Source organism: Xenopus laevis, chromosome 9_10L, assembly GCF_017654675.1.
Source record: "Xenopus laevis strain J_2021 chromosome 9_10L, Xenopus_laevis_v10.1, whole genome shotgun sequence".
Taxonomy (NCBI): Eukaryota; Metazoa; Chordata; class Amphibia; order Anura; family Pipidae; genus Xenopus; species Xenopus laevis.
Genome location: NC_054387.1, coordinates 111871026 through 111898910, shown reverse-complemented (window position 1 = coordinate 111898910; position 27885 = coordinate 111871026). Strand labels below are relative to the sequence as shown.

The following is a 27885-nucleotide window of genomic DNA, read 5'->3' as shown; positions in this document are numbered from 1 at the left end:
CATTTACGTCAAAAGTATTCCTCTCTACAATTATATGCCTGAACTTGTCTCAGTGTACTTCTCTGTTAAAGGAAAAGTAAAGCTGCATTTTTTTTCAGAGCTAAAAAGATTCAACCCAGCTAGGAAAAAAATATGCAATTTGTAAAGCCCTGACTTTGATATGCAAAGGGGTTTCCGCCAGTATGTGAAGGGAGTAAGGATGTAATTGGGGGGTGGGACTGGACAGGGCCTGGCAGGTTGAGTGGAGCTGGCTGTTGTGGACTAAAGATGTAATGTAATAAATCTTTTGTAGACCACTGGACTGCTAATACAAAGAAACCCCTTAAACTTTGAACATTTGCTGACAGAGGGAATAGGCCTTCAAAATATTACTGTTCAAGTTGAGAAAAGGGTTGCTACCTGAGCAGTATTTTTTCAGGAAAGGTTGCAACCCTAGTAGAGAATTAGGTTATATATGAACATGGGTGTCCAAAATCAAAACAATTCAAGTATAGCCACAAATGCAGATGATGTGCTATAGGAAATCAAATAATGAATGCGGCCTGGCAAAAGAAAAAAAACTCTTTGTCATCTAACATCTCCATCTCCTCTTAGAACATGTATATAACGAAAACACGCTGCAGCTCTTCTTCACTTTTGAACAAGATTTACTTTATCAACAAGACGATCAACATGACAATTAGGGATGTCGCGGACTGTTCGCCCGCGAACTAATTCGCGCGAACATCGACTATTCGCGTTCGGCGAATGTTCGCGAACGTCGCGCGACGTTCGCCAATTTGGGTTCGCCTTAGCTGGCGCTTATTTTTGCCCTCTCACCCCAGACCAGCAGATACATGGCAGCCAATCAGGAAGCTCTCCCTCCTGGACCACCCCCACACCCCCTGGACCACTCCCCTTCCATATATAAACTGAAGCCCTGCAGCGTTTTTTCATTCTGCCTGTGTGTGCTTGGAAGAGCTAGTGTAGGGAGAGAGCTGTTAGTGATTTGAGGGACAGTTGATAGTAACTTTGCTGGCTAGTAATCTACTTGATACTGCTCTGTATTGTAGGGACAGAACTCTGCAGGGATTTGAGGGACATTTTAGGTTAGGTAGCTTTGCTGGCTAGTAATCTACCTTCTACTGCAGTGCTCTGTATGTAGCTGCTGTGGGCAGCTGTCTGTCCTGCTGCTGATCTCTCATCTGCATCTGTTCTTCAAACAACTGCCACCTAGCTGTCTAAATATCAATAATAATACCGTCTCCAGAAACACCACCCGAGTGACGTTTTTCAAGCAGCAATAATATATTCCGTATCCAACGGCTGTAGTGTATACGTTGCCCTTGCAGGCATTATTTGCCCAGTCTTTAACCAAGTGCCACCTAGCTGTGTGAGCTTTTTCACATTCCGTGTCCAGAAACATCACCTGAGTGACGTAGTGTGATTTCTGCCCTTTACAGCACAAAACGCAGCGCTGTGTCAACAATGGATTTTTCAGATACATTTTTGCCCTTGATCCCCCTCTGGCATGCCACTGTCCAGGTCGTTGCACCCTTTAAACAACTTTAAAATCATTTTTCTGGCCAGAAATGTCTTTTCTAGCTTTTAAAATTCGCCTTCCCATTGAAGTCTATGGGGTTCGCGACGTTCGCGAACTATTCGCATGTTTTGTCGCAAGTTCGCGAATATGTTCGCGAACATTTTTTCCGCCGTTCGCTACATCCCTAATGACAATATCTATAATAGCCTTAAAGGGGCTTTAAATTATTAAATTATTTTTTAGTATGTTATAGAATGGCCAATTCTTCATTGTTTATTTTCTATCATTTTTGCATTATTTGCCTTCTACTTCTGACTCTTTCCAACTTTCAAATAGGGGGCTGCTGACCCAATCTAAAAAACAAATGCTCTGTAAGTGTAAGACTACAAATGTACTATTGTTGCTACTTTTTTTTACTCATCTTTCTATTCAGGTCCTCTCCTATTCATAATCCAGTCTCTTATTCAAATCAATGTATGGTTGCTAGGGTAATATGTACGCTAGCAACCAGCTTGCTGAAATTGCAAACTGCAGAAGTACTGAATAGAAAGCTAAATAACTCAAAAACCACAAATAATTAAAAAGGAATCCAACTGCAAACTGTCAGAGTTAACTCAAAGGTAAACTACCCCTTTTATAATAATTATAATCATTACGGTTGATTATTAATACATGCCATGCATACACTGTGAATAAGTACCAGTTTCAGTAAGAAATATTACCAGTAGTACTTAGGGACTACTCAGAAACTCCTTTGTCTGCTTTAAGGTGGAAGTTAGAAAATAATTCCTGTGCTGCTTAGCAGACATGAAGGGGTTATTTACTAAAATCAAATTTTATCTCATTATTTTGTTTGAAAAAAGCCATAACCAAACTCCCATGTCTGATTTGACCTTATTTATTAATAAAAAAAACCCCGTAAATTACTCAAATCAGTAATCGAGTGAAAACCCGAATCGTAGGGTTTTTTCCTGACTTTTTCCTCAAATCATACAATTTTTGGGGGTTTTTGTCAGAAAAACCGAGTTTATTGTATTATTGGGCTAAACACAGCACAAACCACGATAACTTCCAATTGGGATAGGGGCATCTCCCATTGACTAGTAAAGGGTTTTGTGTTTTATTGTTTGCACAAAAGTGTACTCACTGCAGAGAAGTAAAGTTTTCCCGCTCTGCAGCAAGGCATCGTTGGATTGGATTAAGAACTATAAGAGTTAAAGAAGAAGCCCTAGCCGTGATTTACAGCTAAAATCTTTATCCAGTCTGTGACAAAGTGGCATTGCTGGCAGATTAGCATAGAAACTAATGTCAGATTAGCATGGGCCCTTCTTAACTGATATTTGATTAATGATCGCTGTATCTGGTACTTACTGATACTTTCTACTGTTGCCAAAATAGTACCATTAAGTAGGAATCTGGGTGTGCTGAGCATAGTCTGTGCAAATTAGAGGTATGGTCAAGAGGAGCATATTATACTCCATTGGTTGAGCCCACAACTGAGCATGGACAATGTGATAATCATCCAGGCTCCTTAGTGGAAGGCACTGCTAAAAAGCATAGGGCCCCGTGATTGCATATGGTGGCCATTCACATATACACAAAAGTAAAAACAAAAGCAAGACATGAATTTTGATGTGATTATATCAAAGAACATAAATGTAAATGTAATTTGCTACAGATTTCTTTAGATTTTCAGATGTTCAGAGGGACAACATTTCTAGACATTTGTAGGTGGGGTGGCTGCGCACATCATTGTAGCATGTAGCATGGCTCTGCACCTACAGAAACTGAGATCAACAATAAAAGGGCCCAAAAAAGTGATGAAGACCCAGGCCCGGATTTCAGGCTTGGGCACCCCTAGGCTCATGGGTCTTAGAGCCCGGCACCCATGCAAGCACAACCCTAGCCTTGCGTGCGAGCATCAGAGCACTGGAGATTATGTGTACAGGAGTATACATCCCCAGTTCTCCTTAGGATATGGCTGGAAAGCATGCCCGGGCCTTTGTGACCTCACCACAAATCAGGTGAAGACCAGCTTTCAATTCATGTGGACCCATCTGTTCGATAAGTGCTGTCCAACTGTTTCCAAATAGGGAGATAAGTATTCACTGTGGTATATCTTATTATAAATAATAACAAATAGCTACTACAAAAGGAACATAAAGAGAGTAATTGAATTTATATAAGATAGAATTCCAAGGCAGATATAATTCTGCCAATGGTCTCTCAATGGAGGTCAGGAACATTCATTAGTCCCACAAGGTTCTGAGGTGACGTTCCCCTTTATTGAATTGCTTTGTCGTTGAACAAGGGGTTAGTGCAGTCAATGGGAACCCAGCTGCTGCCTGGCATTATTGCTTATGCCCATAAGGTCACTTGTATACAGTGTCTTTCTGAGTCTGAAAAAAGGCATTTGAATACTTTTTAATGGATGTTAAAAAATCCTTTATTCTGTATATTCTGTGTTTGGCTATACAATATTGTTGTTTTATTGTCATCTTTTGTCAGATGCCATGTAAAAGAAAATATCGTTCTAAACAGCTTTCCAATATGTATTTATTACATATTTTTAGTGCACATTTTTAGTGACTCATGGATATTTACAAACGTTATTGCAATTGGAAGCTGTATTGCTTTATCCCTTTGTGGTTTCAGGAGTCAGAACCACCAGGGAATATAGTTTCATCTGAAACTACGTTTACAAATAATTTTAAAACAGTTTTTAATTAACATTCCCCCCTCCCCCCATAGTTTGTGAATGTGATAGGAAGTTAGAATGTAAAATCCACTGGGGCAAGGGCTTCTGGGAACGATGTAAAGAACTGCAGAATAGGTTAGGATTTAACAATCATGCACATTCACATTGGCATGGGGGAATGAGGGGAGAGTTTTTTGATGGGAGGGGAGCGTCTGATGGGCGGGGAGAACGTCTGATGGGAGGGGAGAGAGGAGAGTGCAGCATAGGGCTGTGAACAGGTACTAGAGGTAGGCAGAAGATGGTTTTAGAGTAAAGTGCCTGGCACCCCTGTTGTTGTGCCCTAGGCAGGTGCTTCTTCTGCCTACCCCTAGTTCCGGCCCTGCCGCTGCAGAAGAAGGTCTTTATGGGGCAGCCGGGGGAGCAGGTCTGAGTCTGGATAACAGGTCCCATGTCTATAACCGAAAGGGGAGTGAGTGACTGGGACTCCTGGGGCCACAAAGTAAAACTCTGTGCTGTACATCCTTGCAAACAATTTAAGTAGGTGAAATACAATATAGATAGAAAGATGAGCTGAAATGTTGAATAAACCATTTTTTTATTATTAAAACCTGTGAGATTGCTGGACTTTGTCCATAACTTTGTTATAACTTTGTTTTTCTTAGCACCCAGACAGCTGCATCTGTTTTGTGTGTATACTTAGTGAATATTTGAACAGCACCACCGACTCTTCAAGTAGTTAAAAAGCCTTTATTTGTGCTTTAGTGGGCATCACCGCAACATTTCAGGCCATGCGGCCTTTTATCAAGCTTGATAAAAGGCCGCATGGCCTGAAACGTTGCGGTGATGCTGTTCAATCTTTCACTACACAGTTTGCCAATGGGAAGTGGCCACTGTAGAACGTGCACCATCTCCAAAGGTTATTGAGAATCGATGTGTTGCCTACTCTTTTCCTACAGATTTGTGTGTATACCTATTCAGACTATTATATACAGGGGCGATTCCAGGGGCATAACTATAGAGGAAGCAGACCCTGCAGCTGCAGGGGGCCCATAAGGTAGAGGGGCGATTCCAGGGGTATAATTATAAAGGAAGCAGACCCTGCGGCTGCAGGGGGCCCATAAGGTATAGGGGTGATTCCAAGGGCATAACTATAAAGAAAGCAGACCCTGCGCCTGAAGGGGGCCCATAAGGTATAGGGGGCGATTCCAGGGGCATAATTATAGAGGAAGCAGACCCTGCACCTGCAGGGGGCCCATAAGGTATAGGGGGCAATTCCAGGGGCATAACTATAGAGGAAGCAAACCCTGTGGCTGCAGGGGGACCATAAGGTATAGGGGTGATTCCAGGGGCATAACTATAAAGGAAGCAGACCCTGCGGCTGCATGGGGGGTCCATAAGGTATAGGGGGCCCCATGAAGCCTTAATTAATGAGCAATTTCACATATATTGGTAAAACAGGACAACCTCTGAATACTGTATGTTGAAGGGCCCTAAGACTAATATGCTGTGGGGCCCCCTAACATCTAGTTACACCACTGGGTGATTCTATGCCTGTTGGCACCTGAGGCAGGACCAGTGATGCCACCCCTTTGCTCCCCAGCACTTACCTTTTTTGTGCAGAAGCAGGTCCAGGGGAGGCACATTGTGCTTTCTGCACTAGAAGAGCCCAATTTCTGGTTTAATGACAGAAAATGTGGCTCTTTACCAGGAGCAGCTTTTTGCCGCCCCTGGTAACTCTGGAGTTTCCCAACTCGTCTCATGGCAGCAGCGCCCCTGACTATATACTTATATACATATATATTTAGACACAAATGGTGCAGGAAGCATAAGCAGTTCAATAACAAAATCATACAGGTTATACTAACAGCAAAACAGAGAAGCACAAACATTTCAGATTGCTGGTATTGATGCAGAGGAGTAGAAAAGAAAATTTACCTTCAAGAGTCTTAGGGGCCGATTCACTAAGGGTCGCATATCGAGGGTTAATTAACCCTCGATATTCGACTAGGAACTAAAATCCTTCGACTTCGAATATCGAAGTCGAAGGATTTAGCGCAGATAGTTCGATCGAACGATCGAAGGATAATTCCTTCGATCGAACAATTAAATGCTTCGAATCGAACGATTGGAAGGATTTAAATCCAACGATCGAAGGAATATCCTTCGATCAAAAAAAGTTAGCCAAGCCTATGGGGACCTTCCTCATAGGCTAACTAGGTAGCTTTTAGATGGCGAACTAGGGGGTCGAAGTTTTTTTTTAAGAGACAGTACTTTGACTATCGAATGGTCGAATAGTCGTACGATTTTTAGTTTGAATCCTTCGATTCGAAGTCGTAGTCGTAGTAGAAGGTCGAAGTAGCCCATTCGATGGTGGAAGTAGCCCAAAAAAAACTTCGAAATTCTACATTTTTTAACTTCGAATCCTTCACTCGAAGTTAGTGAATCGGCCCCTTAGTGTCTAGGAAGGTTCCACTGCGGATAGGGTTGTCACCTGGTCGGTATTTTACCGGTCTGGCTGGTAAAAATGATGCTTGATGCCAATGTTATTAATAGGAAAAAAAATGGCAAGAATATAGGAAGGCCGGTATAATTTTTCAGAAAATGTGGCAACCCTAATTGCAGATAGCAGTGTACGCTTTATGATTTAATTTCTCTCTTTAAATAAGCAATATTTTTTCTATTATTTATACAAAAAGTGCCCATATCTGATCTTGGGGACAGACTGAGAGGTTGGTGATATTGGGGACAGACTGAGAGGTGTCTGTTTGTGTTTGACACCTGCAATTATCCCTGTCAGTCTCACTGCTCCTCTGTATTGATCCAATCTCTCTCTCTCTGTACATATACACTTTAAATTGTTAAACAATAAGCTGTGTCTGCAGGGAAATTAAATGCAGCCCCTAACAGGAGCTAAAGTGCAGCTGCTCCCCTGGGTCCCACTATGCTAGAGAACACAAACTTTTCTAAACTCTTCACGAGGTACTTTGGTTGGCATGGTAACTGTGTGCTCATTGCTAAATGACAGGAAGGGGGTGCCTTGCTTGTGACAGCGGCCATGCTGTGAATGGAAAGGGGCAGTTTTATCCCAGAGACCCTACTATTAAAAATATAGTTGCCCCTAGCTTCAGAACTAGAGGTGTAGTTGAAGGAATAAAGGGCACCAAATGCTGTGGAAAGTGGAAAGCCTGTAAATATGTGCGAGTAGGATTAGTCATAGTGATTACATAAAGTAATGAAGCAGTTAAAGTAAATAGTTGTGTGACCTGTAACACAAGGAATGTCAGTTATATGGCAAGTTGCAATTGCGGCTACCAATGACTGTCCGCCCAGTCTGACCCTGGCCAACTGTGAACAGTGACCAGGAACCCCTGTTTTATAACAGGCCTGCTCCCCTGGCTGCCCCATAAGGACTACCACCGCCTAGGGTTGCCACCTGGCTAGTATTTTACCGGCCTGGCCGGTATAAATGATGGCTGATCCCAATGTTATTAATAGGGAAAAAAGTTAAATACATAGGAAGGCCGGTATTTTTTTTCCAGAAAAGGTGGCAACCCTACTACCGCCACGGCGTGCATGTGCGCAGCACATCTTTTACGCATGAATGCCGTGTTTGGCGCATGGGTTTTAAAGTAGGGAGGGGGATCTAGGGTCTGCCAGGAAGGCCCTTGTTTTTCATCCCCAGTGGGCCCCTAATGCTCCAGTCCGACCATTGCCACCACAAAAATACTGTTATCTTACTGTATATCTCTGATTAATGCCTCTGTTATTAATGGGATGGAAAAAATCCAGTAGCACACTGGTAATGTTGCAAAAATCTTCAGTGATTTATTAGCCCATATACAAACACACAGAAAGGCAACGTTTCGGGCCGTACTGCACCCTTTATCAAGCCTAATGTGATTACTTTCTTTGGAAACATATATAGTGTCACAAGGGTGTGGTTACATCAATTTCCTCCTTTCAGTAATTCCATTGGTTAATCAAATTTACTCATCAATTAACTCTTAATGTGTTAACAATCACAGAAAAAAGTGAGTCCGTATTCAGCCTGTTAATAGACAGTATTAAAAAGTGTTTATAATAGTGAATACTGATCTCATATTACCTGAGACGCTGTCACGGTTTATATTGCACTGGGTACCCAGTCCAATCATGAGACTCATATCTTTGTGCACATTACGCAAGCAGCACTCAGTATTCATTGAAGATCAGTTAATAACCTTAAAGAAAAAAGGAGATATAAAAAGAGAGAGATAAATAAAGAGATAAAACATTTTGTAAATAGCATACACTGTATAATAGTAATCAACCATTAAAAACATTGTGTATATAAATCCCACTTACTTAAAAATGAACATTGCTGGGGTGTAGTCTCTATTTAATCCCCATGGCCATATCGTGTCTAAAGTATGTATCCAGTACATTTCGCGATGCTTTAGTTGTAATAACCTATCTCCACCCCTTCTTGGAATTCCCACTGTGTCAATGACTTGAAATTTTAGTTGACTTACAGTATGTCTTGCCTGATGGAAGTGTTGGGGGACCGGTAATGTTGTTATTTCCCTACGGATCGTAGATTTATGTTTTGAAATGCGATCTTTAATTTTTTGGGTGGTCTCTCCCACATAAATTAAGCCACATGGCCATTTCAATAAGTATATTACATATGTTGAATCACATGTGAACATTTTTTTTACTGGGTATTTCTTACCAGTATGCGGATGGCAAAAGTGATTCCCTTTTATCACTGAATTACATTGTGTACAACCCAGACATGGGAAAGTACCGTATTTGGGACTCTGTAAAAAACGTTGCTTATCTTCTTTTTGAGGTCCTATATCCGCTTTCACTAGTTTATCACGTATATTATTTCCCCTTTTGTATGCAATAAGTGGTGGCTCACTAAATTGTGGTATATGCGTCAGACAATTCTGTAATAAATGCCAATGTTTTTGGACAATATTAGACACGTGCCTACTTGCTGTCGTATATTTACTAACGAAGACCATCCGTTGTCCCTCTTTTTTAGTATTGGTGTCCCGTTTTAACGGGAGGGGACCTGTGTATTTATCTTTGACTTTATTCAAACCTTCCTCTAGTATTCCATTCGGATAACCCCTCTGTGAAAAACGTTCTGTCATTTGTGCGAGTCGTGTCCTACAGACCTCTGTATCACTAACAATACGTTTGACCCTTGTATACTGTGTAGAGGGCAAAGATTTCTTTAAGGCCACTGGGTGAAAACTTTGATAGTGGAGTAGATTATTTTTATCAGTTTCTTTTCTATACAAATCTGATTCAAGTTTTACACCTTTTCGAGTTAGTCTTACATCAAGAAAATTCAATGTCTCCGCGCTCGATGTGCCTGTGAATTTCAAATTCGCTTCCATATGATTAATGTAATCATGAAATAATTGTAAACTCATTTGATCTCCATCCCATAACATAAATATATCGTCAATATAGCGTAGATATACTAAACAATGAACCTGAAACAATGGGTGTGAATAGATACATTTTTCTTCCATGAATGCCATATATAGATTGGCATATGTGGGTGCCACATTGCTACCCATGGCAGTGCCACGCTGCTGTATATAGTAATCATCCCCAAACAGGAAGTAGTTCTGATGTAGAACTATTTCTAATAGATCAAGTAAAAATTGTTTTTCAGGTTCAGTGTGAGGTGAAATATCCAAAAAGTGGCTAATGGCCTTCATACCTGATTCATGTGAAATTGAGGTGTAAAGACTTGTTACATCAAAACTGCACAATAAAATCTTGTGTCCAAGAAGTGTCAGTCCCTTTATGATGTCTAACAGATGGTTTGTGTCTTTCACATATGATTTCATTGTTTGCACTATGGGCTGTAAGACTTTATCTAAGTAGACAGCTAATGGACTAAGAACTGATTCAGTACCTGCCACTATGGGTCTCCCGGGGGGTTTTTCAATGCTCTTGTGTATTTTTGGCAAGGTGTAAAAGACAGGGGTGATGGGATCTTGTTTGATCAGAAATTCCCTTTGATCTTCATCTATAATGCCATCTTCGCATGCTTTATACACTTTATCCATAATACACTGTTGGATGGAAGTAAGTGGGTTATTGCTTAGTTTTTTGTACACTTCTGTATCTGATAACTGGTTTTGTATTTCTGCTACATAATCTTTTGTGTTCTGTACTATTAGGGCTCCCACTTTGTCTGCTGGCTTAATTGTCAGATTTTTATCCATTCTCAGATCCTTCATACAGGATCTTTCTTGAAAACTAAGATTAGCCTTGTGTCCCATCCAGGGGTTACGCCATATCCGTCTTTTTAGTTTATCAATATCCTTAGTTACTAATTTGATATAAGCCTCAACTACATTATCAGTGGCAGGTGGTACATATCTGCTAGAATTATGTTGCCCCAGATTTTGTAAAGATAATTGTGAATGGCCAAGACCCCTATTACTAAACCCCGTGGGTGAACTGGGTGGCATTTTAGAAAAATGACTTTTCAACCTTAGATTGCGAAAAAAAAATTGCAGTTCAATGTAGAATGTAAAAGTCTCGCAACAATAAGTGGGGACAGATTCCCCAAATTCTGATACAAGTATGGGACCTGTTATCCAGAATGCTCGTGACTTTTTTTTTTTTCAGATAACAGATCTTTCTGTAATTTGGATCTTCATACCTTAAGTCTATTAGAAAATCATGTAAACATCAAATAAACCCAATAGGATTGTTTTCCTCTAATAAGGATTAATTATATGTTAGTTGGGATGAAGTAAAAGGTACTGTTTTATTATTACAGAGAAAAGGGTATATATCCATAAAATGGAGTCTATGAGAGATGGCCTTTCTGAAATTTGGATCTTTCTGGATAACAGATCCCATGCCTGTACTATAGCTATAAGAAGCTAGTAGTATGTGCTTTCACCCTAAAACAGAAGTATGGCTGTACCCTGATCTCTTCATTGATTATGACAGAATTCGCAAGCTTGTATATGGGAAATTGTTTTCATATTTTCTTCAAAGCATGAACTATGCAGATGATCTATTTTCAGTCTTTTTCTCTAAGTTCTTCTTGGTAATTGGAAACAGCTTTCAAGAGCAATTTAAGCAAAATATATTTGTCAAGGAAAAGTATTTTCATCATTTAATAAACACGCACAGGCAGTAACTGTAAGTTATTTTATATATCTGGGAGAAATGACAGCCCCCCACATACACACAAATATCTTCATTAGAGCAATTTATATAACACGGATGTCAAATACACAAGTTGTTATGAACTACAAGCTGCAGCCTTTGGTCTCCATACCAGCCACTTTTCAACTTTTTTTCTATGGGAACACAAATTAAGCCAGGGAAATAGCTTTGTGACCTAGAAATCTGTTTTAATGACTACTGTAGGAGGAAATTTTACCATATTCAGAAGGATCAATGTTGACCCACCCTAATTAACATGAAGACCTATTGTTGGTTCCTGACCCAAAGGTTAAGAATCCTTGCTCCATTCGCTTCCCTTTTGAATATTATTCACCCACCCGCAGGGGGTTATTTAATCTCCGCACAAACTGTATTTTTTTTATTTTTTAAACAATATTTAATTTAATATTAAATTAAATATGTTGCTTACAGCATTTTCTTTTCTTAAAGGATATGCTCACATTTAAAATATTAGTGAAGATGACATTTCAGGAATGAAGAGTTTTATTTGTGTATATTATATGGTTTTTCCGATCCATCTGCTGAAATTTGGAAAAGCTCCTCTCCTTCTAAATCCACTTGAAACCCAGTTGCTAATAGCAACTGTCTACTGTTTTCTTGGAAGCAGTGCAATTTTGTGAAAAACAATTATCCTGAGAACCTGTGATGTCACCTACAGTGCTGACATCAGCATGCAACACTGTATGTACAGGTGACTGCTGCTTTCTCCACTGGAAGTGGTTGACCTACTACTGTGTCCTTTTATTCAGTAGATGCCTGCCCAAGGGCTCCATTCATGTTTGTAAACAATCTTGAATTCTAGATCTAGGAAGTGAGGTATAATAGCGTATAAGGCTACTGCCTAGGAAAAATGGATATTAGGTGATAAATTAATTCTACCTGCTGCTATGTATTTTTTCACTGCTCTCTCAGGGGGAAATGCAACAGTCAAAAGACCTTTCCTCACTTGTAAGCATTTCCATTTTGAAAGCATTGTAAATGCAAGGGCTAAGGCTACGGCAAACCCAATCATTTGGGATTCTAAAGTGACTATTCCCAAATGTCGTCAGGGAATAGCATTGCTTTAAAGGAAATGTAAGCCTTAAAGGAATGAATGTGAAATTGCTTGCCGTGATCTTAATTATTTTTTTTTTAGTTTTGAACTAGTAAAGGGATTCTGTTATTAGTTTTATGGTTTTATTTCTAAACTACACTGTTTATATTACAAATAATTCTCTCTACTATATAAAATGTAATTCCTAAACTATTAGCTGTAATATTGGTGTCAAGTCTGATCCAGCGCTTTCAGAAAGAGCCAGCGTGTAGATTGCAAAAGTGCTTAGAAAAACTTTTTTTTACATGTATTTGTTTTTAAGGTTTGCCTTTTTTTAAACATAGCATTTTCTGTCTTTTGAATGGAAAGTGTTGAGGGGTAGAGCATTTTGACCTCTGCAGTGTGCCATAACACTTAAGGTGGCAACAAGCAGTCCTTACTGTAAGCAGGTTAAAAGTATCCAGAGCCATTTCTGGGACTGCTGTTGTCAGAGGCTTATTCTTTGTCATTGAAGTGGGTCAAGGGTGGGGGGCACATTGTTAGTGCAGAGAGCACTATTGCTCCATTCAGAGTCGGTCTGGAGCACTGGGGGCCCACCGGGGCTGCAACCCAAAGGGCCCTCCTGGTAGTCACTGGGGGCCCTCTTACCTGACTTTTAAACTATGCTCCGATACACAAAAAGCATATTGCTAATCAGGGGAGAATGTCTGGGCCATGATGGCCGGGACCCACCGGGTTTTTTCCCTGTGTACCTCTGGCCCAGTCCGACCCTGGCTCCATTAGAGCTACATCTCTAACTCAAAAAACAGAAATTTGTCTCTTAAAGTTGCCAGAGGAAGCTTTTTTCCACCCCTTTTGAAGCTCACTGCCGCCATAAGGGAAAGTTCTCACCTTGCCTCATGGCAGGAGAAGCCATGATCATTGATCTAACTATAGAGGAAACAGACCCCTATGGTCATGGGGGGCCTAGGGAGGGGGGCCCGGACCACTGGGTCTGCTTCCTCTATAGCAGCTCTTTGGCCTGAAAACTTACGGGCCCCTGCAGCAAGTAGATGTGCGGCCGCAATCAACATGCTCACGTCAAATCACCCGCAATCAGCTCCCTTGCGTCAACGCAACAAAACCAGTGAGCTCACATCAGTGAGTCCATGTGCCTGGGGCCGGGAAAGTTTTTACACAGGAAGTTGGCCCAGTGCCAGTTTGGTACGCTGCTAGCCCTGATAGTATCCAGAATAAGTGTGTACTATTTCACATCTCAAAAAGTAGAAGGAATGTTAAAGTTACCTTTTGTACCGCTTTACTAAAAGTTTTCACCATCTAGGTTTTCTACTTTTCCAAGTATGTACAGCAGCACCCATTATTTTACATTATAGTCAATTCCCATTATCACAATTCCAAGTTATCATTTATGATAGTGTTTTCAGAAATGCTATATGCCCCCTTAAATATTACAGTAAAATATAAGAATCATATCATTTTACTTTTACTGCCAATGGCTCCAAATAGTTTTGTGGCAAGATCGTGGATCAACCTACCAGCTGGAGGGGTCACACGAACAAGAAAAGCTGTCTAGAACGAAATAAAAGTTATATCTTCACCTGACTGCAAGGATGTTCCATATATCTGTCACTGTGTCTGTAAGAAAAGTTCTTCCAGCTTTCAGCCCTCCAACTTCAGACTGTGTCCTCTAATTCTTGTCATTATCTTCTGCTGACCTCTCACTCTATAAAATGAGCTGCCTTGGTCTTTTCCTAAAGGTCAAATGATATTCAGTAACAAATGATCTCTTGGGAGTTTTCTGCCGAAAAACACAGCTACATCAGTGCACTTTAATTAGAGGGAAGAAGACACCAGTTACATCGATCTTCCAGGCTAACAGCAGGAAAACATTATAGGGAGTACATTATGTTCCCTGCTCATGATCTAGTTCAGTAATGTGGCTGCTGCTGTAAAACTCCAAACATTAGTGTCCAATAATGCTGTCACGGGGGAAAAACAACCTTAAAGTGTTAAAATGCAATGTTATTTGCCCCTGTATAGTAAGAAGGAAGGAACAAAATTTGTTGGAAGAATGTTCTAACCCGCTGTTTTGCTTGGTCGGTGTCAGGGCCCAAAAGCTCAGGTAAGAATTTACAGATCAAGGAGGAAGCAGCAGGCACTAAACACAGTTCGAGGTATCCAAGGGGGAAAGAAGAATAACAAAGTCAAGTCCACACAAAGGGTCAGCGCCGGCAGCAAGGGTTCAATAAACGATATAACAGGCCATGGTCAAGATCAGAATCAGCAGAATTAGCAATATAGCGCACCCAGGAACATCAGGCAATGTCCGTAGGCCTTTGGCGTTCTTTTAAAGGCTGATTTTTAAAGGAGCGTGATGACATCACGCTTTGACATTGCACATTGACGCTGCACGTTTTGATGCCGCATGCATTTTGCCCCACCTGCGTCAGAACGTCACAGTGTACCATGTGGCTCCCCTGGGCGCCGCCATCTTACCGGTGACAGCAAAGGAGTAAGGAGCGATCCTTACAGTCAGGGCTTCAGGTTGCTTTACTAAATCGCTGTAGCAACTACATGGAGGATCTATCCTTTCACTGAGGTCTAGTTTTACCCCAGGGCTCCCTAAGATAATTTAATAAATATATCCACTCTTGCACAGTGGTAAAAAAAAAATCTCTTTATAGGTATATCTATGCATTTATTTTTTGCTTATTGGCTATATTGGGATGCTGTGGAGGTCTGTTTATATGACCAGCAATGATATTTATATGACAAGTTGTGTAGGCCTGCTCTGCAATATTACCCAGGGCTCCCTCTGTAATGTGGCATCTTTCACCACAGGCTCCCAGCACCATCACCATTCTCATTGGATAATTCTAAGTGACCAAGTTCCAAGAGATTAATCCCTATTTCCCTACATGAGCTTTAGAGACAATATGGGTCATGTCTGACTACTAGGTGAGTTGTGCCAAAAATCCCATTCATTAACGGTACTAGTGTCAAAGGTTGCTCTTTGCGCTACTATATAGTTGTGCACTGCGACATAGAATCTTAGTTAAATTAGGTTAAAAAAAGACACATGTCCATCAAGTTCAACCTTTTAAGTCTATATATAACCTGCCTAACTGCTAGTTGATCCAGAGGAAGGCAAAAAACCCTTCTGAAGCCTCTCCAATTTGCCTCAGAGGGGGGGGAGGGAAATCCTTCCTGGAAACGGACTGGTCCCTGGATCAACTTGTACTATGAGTTATCTTTCATAACCCTCCAACCTCTTCTTAAAGCTTTCTAATGTATCAGCCATCAGCTGGCCCACTGTATATATAGCACGAAATCATTTATCACTTTCTAATTCAGATTGCAGTGAGAGTAGGCCCTGTAGGTCAAAGTACACCACCAGCAAGTTCTAGATGTGAATAGTAAGGCAAAGCAGACAAGCATCATGGTGATGTATTATGGTTACTATGGGCCTCATTTTGTAGTGTGGTTAAACTGTATCAAAAAGTCACAATAACTATGTTTGATTAATGTCTAGTCTGCGGACCTCCAGCTATAGAACTACATCTCCCAGTATTCTTAGTTGTGGTAATGGTGGGAGATTATGTTTGAGAGTATAGGGTTTCAGCATTAGCCTGAGAATGCTCATCTCATACACAGTATGCAATATCTTGGACAGGGTAGACGGGCTGTTAGAAGCACCAGACTGAAATGTAGCCCTGTCTCCGTCTCAAACTGTTCCTTGCCTAATAAAAGAATATTAATTCCTTAGATTTTTCCAGTATACATTTATTAAACATTTCCAGTGTCTTTTAAATCAGTTTGCCCCCGCCCCTGGTCTCTTAATGCTTATGCAGAACCAGTTGTGCAGAGAATATAAAAAGCCAAGCAGATACTGCTTTCAGTAGCAATAATAGCCACTGCCATTTTAATCAATATGTATTCTTTGGTGCAGTTACCCTTTAAAGGCATATTGCCACTATAGTGAAATTGTGCCTTCCTCATAGCCAGGCATCCTGGAAATATTTTATATTAAACAGCCCTATTCCCGTTGCAATACCAGCCCAGCTCACTTTGTATAACATTATTAATTCAGTAATAACGTCAAGTGACAAGGGCCTAGAATCTTGGTGGTGAATGGGGGTAAGTTGCATTCTAGCAATAAAACTGTAATTATTAGGGGAAAGATGGTACCCTCAGCCAGGCCCAGATTTGGGGAGAGGCCACCTAATATCTGCAGGTGCCCCTAACATCTTCTATATAACTTATAGTAAAGAAATTATTCAGCTACAAGTGGCTATGGCAGAACTGTACACTTTTTCATTATAGCAATTCTTACAGTTGGTAGGTTAAACAGTTAATTAATGAATTCATGATATAAATAATAATAATTATTTATTAAAACTGCCATTTGATGTCAATGGTTATATGGTTTAATCATCATCATCATCATCATTTATTTATATAGCGCCGACAATATACAATTATTTCCATTTTATTGTCTTTGTTATTTTCATAATTGTCCTGATTGGATAAAGATTAACTTCCAGAAAATGCGGGGGGGGGGGGGGCACAGTAGCAGGGCCTAGGGGAGCAAGAAGGGTTAATCCAGCCCTGGGCACCCACAGGATACAGTATTAGCTTCTGGGGTGGTTCTAGGGTTGCCACCTTTTCTGGAAAAATATACTGGCCTTCCTATATATTTATCTTTTTTCCCTAATGATAACATTGGGATTAGCCATCATTTTTACCGGCCACATCGGTAAAATACTGGCCAGGTGGCAACCCTAGGTGGTTCTGCTACAGTTTCAGCACAGAAGTGCCTGTATTCCCTTGTGTGGATATTATAAATACAGAGCCCTGGGCAGTTTACAGGCTGAAGTGTAAAAGAAACGGATCCGCACACACACCGATTAATGCAGTCGGGGAATATCCCCTTTTATTCAGCCACCAAACATCAATGTTTCGGGGGGAACACCCACCCTTCATCAGGATACAATTATTTGTGCAGTCACCCATTTAAACCCAACTTCCCACGCCTTCTTTTCCCATCATGCAGTTTGCCACAAAAATTAACCCTTATGTGGGATACAGGAAATTCAACCTATATGTAACATACAATAAAGCAATCAATTTGGTAAGACAGGTTACAAAATGATTTTTTCTATCTTAAAGTGCCCAAGTGCAATAATTATTATATATAAAATATGGTATCAAAAACATTTTTTTAAACAAATTTTTTAAAAAAACCACATACATTAAACACCATATTGCAAAAATCCATGTGTTGTATTATAATACCTTACTGCCCTTGGGATTTTCTAATAACCCTTAATATTATATGTGATCATTCAGCAGTTCATATCTGTAAAAAATAAATAAAAACATGCAAGAAGGTTAAAAACAGTTTTTCTCTCATAAGAAACACATATAACTAAAATTCTCGTTAAGGCCCTTTGGTGTGAGTGTTTTTAGCTGCCAAATCCAAAAGGCCTCCCGTCTCAGCAGTGACCTCTTATCTATAACACCTTTCTGCCTGTGTATAACCTCCCAATATTTGCCATCTGAGTTGTGAAATGTTATGTTTTGCTTCGAAAAAATGTTTCGCCAGTAGGGTTTCCTTTTTAAATTTCTCTTTTTCTTTCTCTTTTTTTTGGCCTATAGTAGCCCCTTCACCCTTCTATTCAGGTTTATAATTCCTTATTCTACTCTTATGTTCATTCATCCGGGTTTTAAACGCTCTGGAAGTCTGTCCCATATAACATAGGCCGCACGGGCACTTTAACAAATAAACCACCCCTTCTGTATTACATGTTGCGTATTGTTTTAATTTAATATCGTGGCCCATAGTGGGGTGTTGGCATATTTCCCCTTTAATGACCCCATTACAATGCCCGCACTGAAAGCATGGATAAGTGCCTTTCCTGTTAGATATTGGTTTCTTTATAATTTTTCTAAAATCAGTTTTGGTAAGTCCATTAGCTATACTCTTTCCTTTTTTGTAGCTAAACAGGGGTTTATCATCAAAGAGTTTACCAAAGGTTTTATCTCTCTGTAAGATCGGCCAATGCTGTAATATAGTTTTTCTAATAAAAGCAGAGTGTGGGCCAAAAGTAGTTATACAAACCGAATTTTGTTTTTTGTTATTCATCTCTTTTTTCTTAGTTTCCAAAAGTTCTTTCCTGTCAGTTTACAGGCTGCACATTGTTGGTGGTATGAACCTTGTTACAGCTTGTAGAATAAGTCAGTTCATTTACCAATATATTCATAAGTAGCAGCATACTTGTGACAGCTTGTAATTGTTTTCTCATGGCAATAAGATAAACTGCGCAAATCATGACTCACCAGTCTGGCCTAGGGCCACAAGCAGAGCGTCAGCAGAAAAGCAGAACCCGGAACTGGATGTATCTCATCATTCTTCTTCATTACGAAGAAGGAGTTTGTAAGTAAAGTAGGAGTTATTAAGAGCACAGTACATATTGTTTGCCCCTCATGAGTCTTAAAGCTGGGTAAGATATGTCACACTATTTGCAAGTTGTAGACTGTTCACAGAGACAAACCGGGCCAGAAGGACACCTGCAAAAAACTTGGTGGGTCCCACCGACCCAGACCCGCTCCCCACCCGAAGCTTTGTGTTCTGCACCCTGTGTTCTGCACCCTGACCTCCAGCCCTGCCCGAGAATAGGAAGATGGGGGGTCCAGGGGGTGGAGGTCTCTGAAGCAGCAGCCCCAGGTGGGCCTGGACTAGGGTTGCCACCTTTTCAGGAAAAAAATACCGGCCTTCCTATTTTTTATGGGTTTTTTTTTATGGTTTTTCCCTATAAATAACATTGGCATCAAGCAACATTTTTACCAGCCAGGCCGGTAACATACTGGCCAGCTGGCAACCCTACCCTGGACCCACCAGTCTGATACTGGAGACAAAACTGTGTTCATGTTCTTAATTTATGCACACGCCACTTACTGATACTAGTTAATATGCATGCTCGTGGTCTTGGTGCAGGAGAGCTGCATTATGATTTTATTTCCTTTAAACGGCTTGTTCACCTAACTGTTAGTATGATATAGGGAGTGATATTCCGAGACAATTTGCAATTGGTTTTAATTTTTTGTTATTTGTGGGTTTTGAGCTATTTAGCTTTTTATTCAGCAGCTCTCCAGTTTGCAATTTTAGCAATCTGGTTACTAGGGTCCAGTTTACCCTAGCAACCACTGATTTGAATAAGAGATGGAACAGGATAAAAAGATGAGTAATAAAACAAAGCAATAACAATACATTTGTAGCCTTACAAAGCATTTCAATGGGGTCAGTGACCCCAAATGAGAGCTGGAAAGAGTCAGAAGAGGAAGGCAAACAAGCCAAATGCCATAGAAAAATAAATCACGAAGCCCAATTGAAAAGTTGCTTCAAATTTGACATTCTATAAACTACTAAGAGTTAATTTAAACGGCACCTTTTTGTGATCATTACATTTATTGTAACATTTATTGTCCACTGTCTTAATTTAGTTTAAAAACAATTTTACCAATAGGGAGAATATTAGAATCCACACAACGTAAAGACTTTGTGCTTAACCTGATTCTATACAATAGAAGCAGAGGAACTTATTGTGAACATGCAGCCAAGTAGGAAGCAGAACTGAGACGGATATCAATGAGCAGGAACTTGCTCTCTCCCGCCCCAGACTGTTCTTTGGCAGAGCAGTATTGTAACAAGGAAGGGCCTTGTGTGCATGCGCAATAAAGAGCTGGAGGAGCAGCTGTATGTCTGCTGATCTATACGAGGCAGGGAAGTGCCTGGTAAATGCATCTCCCTACTCGTTTCCCATAGGATGAGTGTGTTTGGGATCTAAATAGGCAGCAGGTAAGACACTAAGAAGGAGGTTACTCTGGGCCTCATTTTTTCCTGTGTTTAAACTGTATCAAAAAGCTATGTTCAGATGAATGTCTAGTCTAAGAGCCTCCAGTTGTAGGACTACATCTCCCAGCATCCTTAACCAGTAGTGGAAGTGTAGGGAGATGAGTATGGGGCTCTTTATTTTCTGTGTTTGTAAACATAGGGAAGAGGGTGGGCAGTGCAGCAATGACCCCATACTCACGCAAGGAGAAATGGAGGTTATTGTTTATTAAAGGGACAATATAATTTGCAGGGGTCAGGGCCGGATTTATATAATGGGTGCCCCTAGGCCCACTGTCGTTTGTCGCCCCTGTCCCCTCCCCTTTATTGGTGCAAATTTTCATCATCTGGACTAGAGCAATGGGGATTGGCGCACGGGAAATTTAAAAAATGATTGTATCTCCAGCACATCCCCAGTGTTTTTCAACCAATGTGGGTGTGGTTGGGCAGCGTGACGCCCCCCTAAAATCCTGCTGCCCGGGCCTAGGTGGCCTTTCCACAAATCTGGGCCTGGCAGGGGTTTTACATGGATTGTCCTTACATAAGGCAGGCACATCCGAAGCCGTATTGTGTGTACATTATTTTACTTCCTTCTGTGTGTGGGAGCTGTCATGTTGCTTGCTTCAGAGGAGACAGAAAAAGCACAATCGGATATTAACCACTAGATGGCAATGTTCTATGTGTAAGCATGGAAAATACCTCTGTAGTGGTGGTCAGTAGGACAGCTCCTGGTCATATCGACAGAGTTAGTCCCACGATAGCTGGAATGTAAATATTGGGCCAGGTGATGAGTGGGTTGACCTGTAACCTGCTTGTTCAGGCCAAGAAGGTGAGACCCATGTGCAGGTGTCAAGTCACTACTTTTTGTTGATGTAACAGTACTGACCCCTCCCTAGTGTTGACTCAGCCCACAGATATATGAAACACCAGAAAATATTCCTGTTGGGTCATAAAGTAGAAGAGATCAGCGAACTGAGCTGGGGTGCAGTTTAGGGTTTAAACTTTTTTGGCCAACTAATTAATAGTTGCCACTTGCCAGTCCCTGTTGTTATGTAAAAATGCACATAATTCAAATCTTATATATATATAATCTAGTTGGGATTATTTAGCTATGTTTTTGGTGTGCTGAACTACTCTGTATTTTATATATATATATATACAGGGGTGCTTCGCCAATGAGGCGAGTTGAGGCTGTCGCCTCAGGCGGCAGCACCCCACTAGGTGCCAGGGGTGGCATAAATGCTGCTCCTGGTACTTTAAAAGCGAATTTCCGGGGGAGGGGGGGCAGCAGCAACTGCTGCTGCCTCAGGCTGCGGAGGGGCCAGGATCGCCCCTGTATATATATATATATATATATATATATATATATATATATATATATATATATCTAGTCAAGTATCTGGCCGCAGAACTGAGGGATTCGGTGCATCCATGAAGCAGAGTGAGGGTAGCATTCTCTAAATAAGTGCGTTTTAAGAGATCATTTGTAGGCAGAAAGGTTGGCAGAAAGTCAGACAGACAATGGGAGAGAGTTCCAGAGGAGGGTGCAGCCCTTGCAAAGTCTTGAATGCGAGCATGTGAGGAGGTAATGAGAGGAGAGTTGAGTAGCAGGTCAGTAGAGGAGAGTAGTAAGCGGTTGGGTGAGTAAATAGAGATGAGTTCAGAGATGTAGGGTGGGACAGAGTTATGAAGTTCTTTGAATGTCAGGGTAATTAATTTGAATTTTATTCTGAAAGGTAGGGAAGTGACATGATTTAATAAGTGACTGGATATGAGGAGTGAAGGACAGGTTAGAATCTAGGAAAAATCTGTGGTCTTTTTTATTTCTTGAGCTAAACTGGGCACAGAGAGAAACGTAACATACTAATCCATCTAATTACAGGGCAGGTATTGTGTGTCTAAGGAATGTAGCCAACCTTTAATTAAGTTAGTTCCCCAGGAGAGATTTGGTCAGCTAAGTTTGGGCCTATACTAGAGGTGGGAGGGGGAGCAGGTTGTGTTTACTAGCCAGAGGCGTCAGGTTTCCCCATGGCTATAAAAAGGGAAGCAAATATTTGCTCACTCTCTGTTGGTTCCGCCACTGGCTGGAGGAGGTGTGTTGTGCTCCATAGGGTTTTAAAACGAAGGCAGATTCTAGTAGGAGAAGTAAGTACAAGGAAAGTTTGTAATAGTTCATTCTTGGAGTGAAAAGCAGGATCAGGGTAGTTAGTAGAGCAGCCAAAGGCTCCAACAAGATTGCTAATTAGGGTTAATACCCTGTGGTGTCAACTCTGCCAATATAGGGACTGAAGCAGCCCAGTTCAGGAATAGATAGGTTCCTGCCCTAATACACCACTGTGAGATTCTCCTAGCACTGGCTGTACTGTAAACACCACATCTGTAATTGTGTCAGTAATAACTGATCGAGAAAGAACTGGAAGCATCCCCTGATTGCTATCAAAGTCAGCACCCACCATTCTCTAAAGTGCATGCATTTGTCCAATAAAGAGTTCATCTGTGTGTTTTAAAGAACCACTGGCACCCAAGATATTTGAGAGATCAAGCACTGTGTGTGAAATCAGTGTAGTTAACCCTTCCTCCAACACTCCCTACCTAAGTGAGAAGAGTCCTATGAAACTTGTGCCTGCCAGGCGTTGCCACTGCTATTTTTTTTATGAGAAGATAATGAGAATGAAACACAGTCATAATACCGTAGAATAAATAGATTGTGCCTTGCTGGACTGGATCTGTCTAATAGGCTTATTTACAACACCTCTTTCCCTCCAAATGTATCTGGCTTGTTCTGACCTACTCTGAACCTGTCTATCATTTAGTCATTTTGGAAAGTGCAGCATTTCACACTGTGTGTGCTCATTGATAGACAATTTATTTTGGAGAATGTAAGCAGCTGATTTTAAATTCCAATGGTTCTAAGCAAAATTGCTTTTAGAACCGATGTAGCCATCGGGAGAATATTCTAATGGAAGCACTTATTATAGGGGAAACACCAGCAGGGCCACCGTGTGTGCGCACTTCCAGTCATTCAGCTGGGCTGCTAGTATAGAAGTTAATATAAATGCCGGGCATAGGAAATTTTCCCACTGCACCTGGTCAAGTAATGTAGCAGTGCCATGAAAAATAAGCCTTGTTATTTATTGTAAGAGACAAGCTTCAGTGTAGCAAAATGAATGAGCAGGACATTTAGACACAATAGATTTAAAGGTCCAAACAAAAATGGCTTTAGACTGTAGCATACACAGTAAAATGCCTTATTAGAAACAAAACCAGATATCAGAGTCATGTATTCCGCAGCTAGAAATTGTGGTTCCAGGATATAACCTTTTGCCTCGAGAGTGATAAATCAGTGCCGGTTTAACTGCAGGTAAAACAACTTAGGTGCAGAGCCATCCTTCTTACTTCAGCACAAGCTATAGCTATGCCATGAAATGGCTGATTGCTGTATAAGGTTTGGGGGGTGCTCAATGTGAGAAAAATGGGTAATCATGGGTCCAAAAATCACTTTAACAGACAAGCAAAGCCATAAAAGATAGTCTTAATAGAAGTGACAGCACCTTATGCTTTCTAATACCTTGTAGGCTGTATGGACTAGAGATGCACCTAATCCAGGATTCGGTTCGGGATTCGGCCAGGATTTGACCTTTTTCAGCAGGATTCGGATTCGGCCGAATCTTTCTGCCCGGCCGAACCGTATCTGAATTGTAATTAGCATATGCAAATTAGGGGTGGGGAGGGAAATTGCATGACTTTTTGTTCCAAAACAAGGAAGTAAAACAATTTCCCCTTCCCACCCCTAATTTGCATATGCAAATTACGACTCAGATTAGGTTCGGTATTCGGCCGAATCTTTCACAAAGGATTCGGGGGTTCAAAATAGTGGATTCGGTGCATCCCTAGTATGGACAGATAGTATCTATGACAAAATATGTATTTTCTTAAAGGATAAGTAAACCTTTAAAATAAGTAAATGTAAAATTTATGAGGGTTATTCTAACTTTTGCAATGTACATTCATTCATTTTTTTTTTTATTCCAAGATAATAAGGGATACATGTACTGTTAACATATATGGATTTTGTTACACCAGTGCCACCTGCTGGTCATTTCCCAACCATTCTGACCAACAAGTAATCAAGGAAGTTGTCGGGAGAAAGGGGGCTGGTCTGATTAGGAAAGATTTCTAATTTTTCTCAGGACCAGTATAGTATAAATAAAACACCCCGCTCAACCTTGTAGACAATCATGAATAATATAAGGTACTGTTTTCACTCTGTGATAAAAAATGTTCGATAACTTTAAAAATGACCCCTTTATTGGAGGTCCCTATAGATTTGCTACAGACCCTGTCCATGTTTCAAATGAGGGGTGGGCCTGTCCATACCAGAAGCACAGCAGGAGGGGGAAAGCCAATCACACTCCTGCTGCCACACAAGCAAAGGCTTCAGTTCCCTATCAGGTTCAGCTAACTATTGATTGGTTCCTATTCTACAGTGCATTTTGCGGAGTGCTGCCAGCTCCCCTCGACATCCAGAGAAATTAGCCAGCAGGAAGTGGAACAGATGTGCAGGACTAGTATGGTTTGGGGGAAAAGTTTAAATAAACACGCCTTCTATATTTAAAGGAATAGAATGCCCTGGCATGTTCTAATTACTGTAGCAGTACATTAAAGAAGAGAGCCCTGGGAGTTCAGGATAGGGTTGGTAGTGTATGTACATGTGAGCAGGGTTAGACTGGACCCGTGGGCCCCAGTCCTCGTGGGTCCAGCTGACCCAGACCCACACCCTCCCTAGACCCCGTGCTACCTGAGCCTGAAGGTTTTGCCTTGCATTTTTTTTCCCTTTCTTAACTGCCTGCTCACACCCTTGTTTAGTACATAATGTGGTATGATTTCCTGATTTCCTAGTGGTAGTTCTGTCCTAGAACCCAGGTGACATGGTCCGCTTTATTGGTTAGTTGGAAGAACATCTTTGGGCTTAAAGGGAGTTAACTTAGTATGATGTAGAGAGCGTAATATTCTAAGACAATCTGCAGTTGGTCCCTTTTTGTTCAGCAACTCTCCGGTTTGTAATTTCAAACTCAAATCTGGTCAAGTCTGGTTGCTAGGGTTCACATTATCTTAGCAAACAGGGAATGGTTTGAATGAGAGACTGGTATATGAATAGGAAAGGACCTGAATACGAAAAATACATAATAGAAAGTAAGTAAAACAAGTTGTAGCCTCAATGCACCAATAGCTTTTTGGGTGATGGGGTCAGTGACCCCTATTTGAAAGTTGGAAAGAGTCAGAAGAAGAAGGCAAATAATTAAAGATCTATAAAAAAAATAAAATAATGTAGACCAGATGAAAAGTTGGTGCTTGCATATTTCTTTGTCACAAGGTAGTGAGTCTGTTGATGTAGATGCAGAATATTTAAAAGCACATAGTCTTCTGTACTGAGAACTGATAGAACTTTTCCAGAATAGTTTTTTGCCTAATTAGAATTCAACAAGAGTAGTTTTAGCGTATAGGGACATATTAAATAATGTTTTGGTAAAGACCAATTTGGGTTTTACTGTGCTTTGATTTTATTTTCTCTTTTTAGTTTCCGCCCCGCTGAACTTCATCAGATCAGTTAAATAACAATGGCAAGCGCAGAAAACCTGTATCAAGAAAAAATGCAAGAATTACAAAAGCAGATGAATAAAGTAATGCAGACAATCAATAACCACTCCAAGGTTAGAAATTCAATCTACATTATCAGCATGGAATGTGTTTACAGATCATTATTCATGTGAAGTTATCCCTTGGGCATGATCACTCTTCAGTACTTTTCTGTTCTCCTACCAAGTTAAAAATGGAATTTTAATATTCTTGTTGCTACAGACCTGTATCTGTACTAGAGATATCTGGAGCATAATTTGTTAAAGGCAACCATTTGGAACGTGACAAGAAATGTTATTGGCAAGAGAATATGTACAGCAGTCATTTGTAAAGGTAGTGAGGATGAGGACATTGACGAAATCAACATTAGAAATTGTTTTTTTTAAGGGAACATTGTTACTTCCTAAAAATCATTAAAACCTAGCCTGTCTGCCATACCCATACATGTCAACTCCCCAGGAGTATACGTCACTCCCCCTGTTCTTCCAGTATCTCCACCCGAAGTCAATATGCGTGTGCTCAGTAGCGTTCAGCCACGCCGTAGGAGTAACGTGTTCATGCGCAGTAAACATTCAGCGATTACCTTACTTGCAGTGACGTCACTAGAATGCAGAAAAATCTCCCCCAAAAATACCTAGACATGAAGTTGGCTTCTCTGCATGCCAAGGGTTATGGTGCTGTTACCAACGCAAAATACCCAGTTTGGAGCAGCCGTTTTAATTATTTAAAGCTACTACTGTTATTGAACAGTATTAAAACTCCCAGCATCTCTCAATAATCTTAAACTATCAGGGGATCCTGGGAGCTGTAGGTATGGTAAACTATGGGCCCCCTACCAAACAATGATACCTAGTAGAGATGAGGGAACCTACCTGTTTTCCTTGAATTAAGAGAGTTTGGTTGAGTATAGGTTTGCCCCAACAATGTACTGTATTATGTCACATCCTCTTAAAGAGTCCAAAGCACTGCGGCGCACTGACAAGGTGAATATGTTTATATTCGTGAAATGTATTGGCTCCAATTCAAGTAGACCAAGGGCATGGGGGGCATGGCTTACTAGTTGAAAGAGTACTCCTAGAGAGTACGCATGTGTCAGACAATATACATCCCCCTCCAGTATAGGAGAAGGAAGGGTCTATTATTATTATGATATTTTATTTATATTGCATTAACTTATTCTGCAGGGCTTTACAGAGATGATTGATCATTTATATCAGTCCCTGCCCTAATGCAGCTTTACTATAACAATCACACACACACTATGGTTAATTTTATCAGGAACTAGTATTCAGTACCCATGTAGACACAGGACAGATTTAATAATTGGGCAAAAGTGGGCATTTGCACAAGGATGACTATCACACCTTATGTGGTCTATGTTTTGACAGAAGCATACATAGTTACATAGTTAAATTGGGTTGAAAAAATACAAAGTCCATCAAGTTCAACCCAATGAAAAAAATGAAAACCCAGCATCCATACACACACCCCTCCCTACTTTTAATTAAATTCTATATACCCATACCTATACTAACTATAGAGCTTAGTATCACAATAGCCTTTGATATTATGTCTGTCCAAAAAATCATCCAAGCCATTCTTATAGTCATTAACTGAATCAGCCATCACAACATCACCCGGCAGTGCATTCCACAACCTCACTGTCCTGACTGTGAAGAACCCCCTACGTTGCTTCAAATGAAAGTTCTTTTCTTCTAGTCTAAAGGGGTGGCCTCTGGTACGGTGATCCACTTTATGGGTAAAAAGGTCCCCTGCTATTTGTCTATAATGTCCTCTAATATACTTGTAAAGCATGCCCCAGAGATGACAGGTCTCCCATTTTAACTAGAAGAGCTCTACAGGATGACCATTTTAAATTATTTGTTTGT

General features: G+C 40.7%; 1 protein-coding gene and 1 pseudogene across 2 annotated transcripts in view; one reads left to right on the top strand and one right to left on the bottom strand.

The window, feature by feature from the left end:
* The window catches only part of LOC108701896, a 180228-nt pseudogene extending 169775 nt beyond the window's left edge, over positions 1–10453 (bottom strand).
* An 8360-nt stretch (positions 10454–18813) lies between these two features.
* ldaf1.L (lipid droplet assembly factor 1 L homeolog) overlaps positions 18814–27885 on the top strand; it is a 33901-nt gene continuing 24829 nt past the window's right edge. Inside the window, exons 1-2 of one of the 2 annotated variants that reach the window (XM_041575675.1) lie at positions 18814–18904; positions 25938–26070. In XM_041575675.1, the coding sequence (XP_041431609.1) occupies positions 25978–26070 (93 nt within the window). In that variant the 5' untranslated portion in view covers positions 18814–18904; positions 25938–25977. 2 annotated transcript variants of the gene reach the window in all.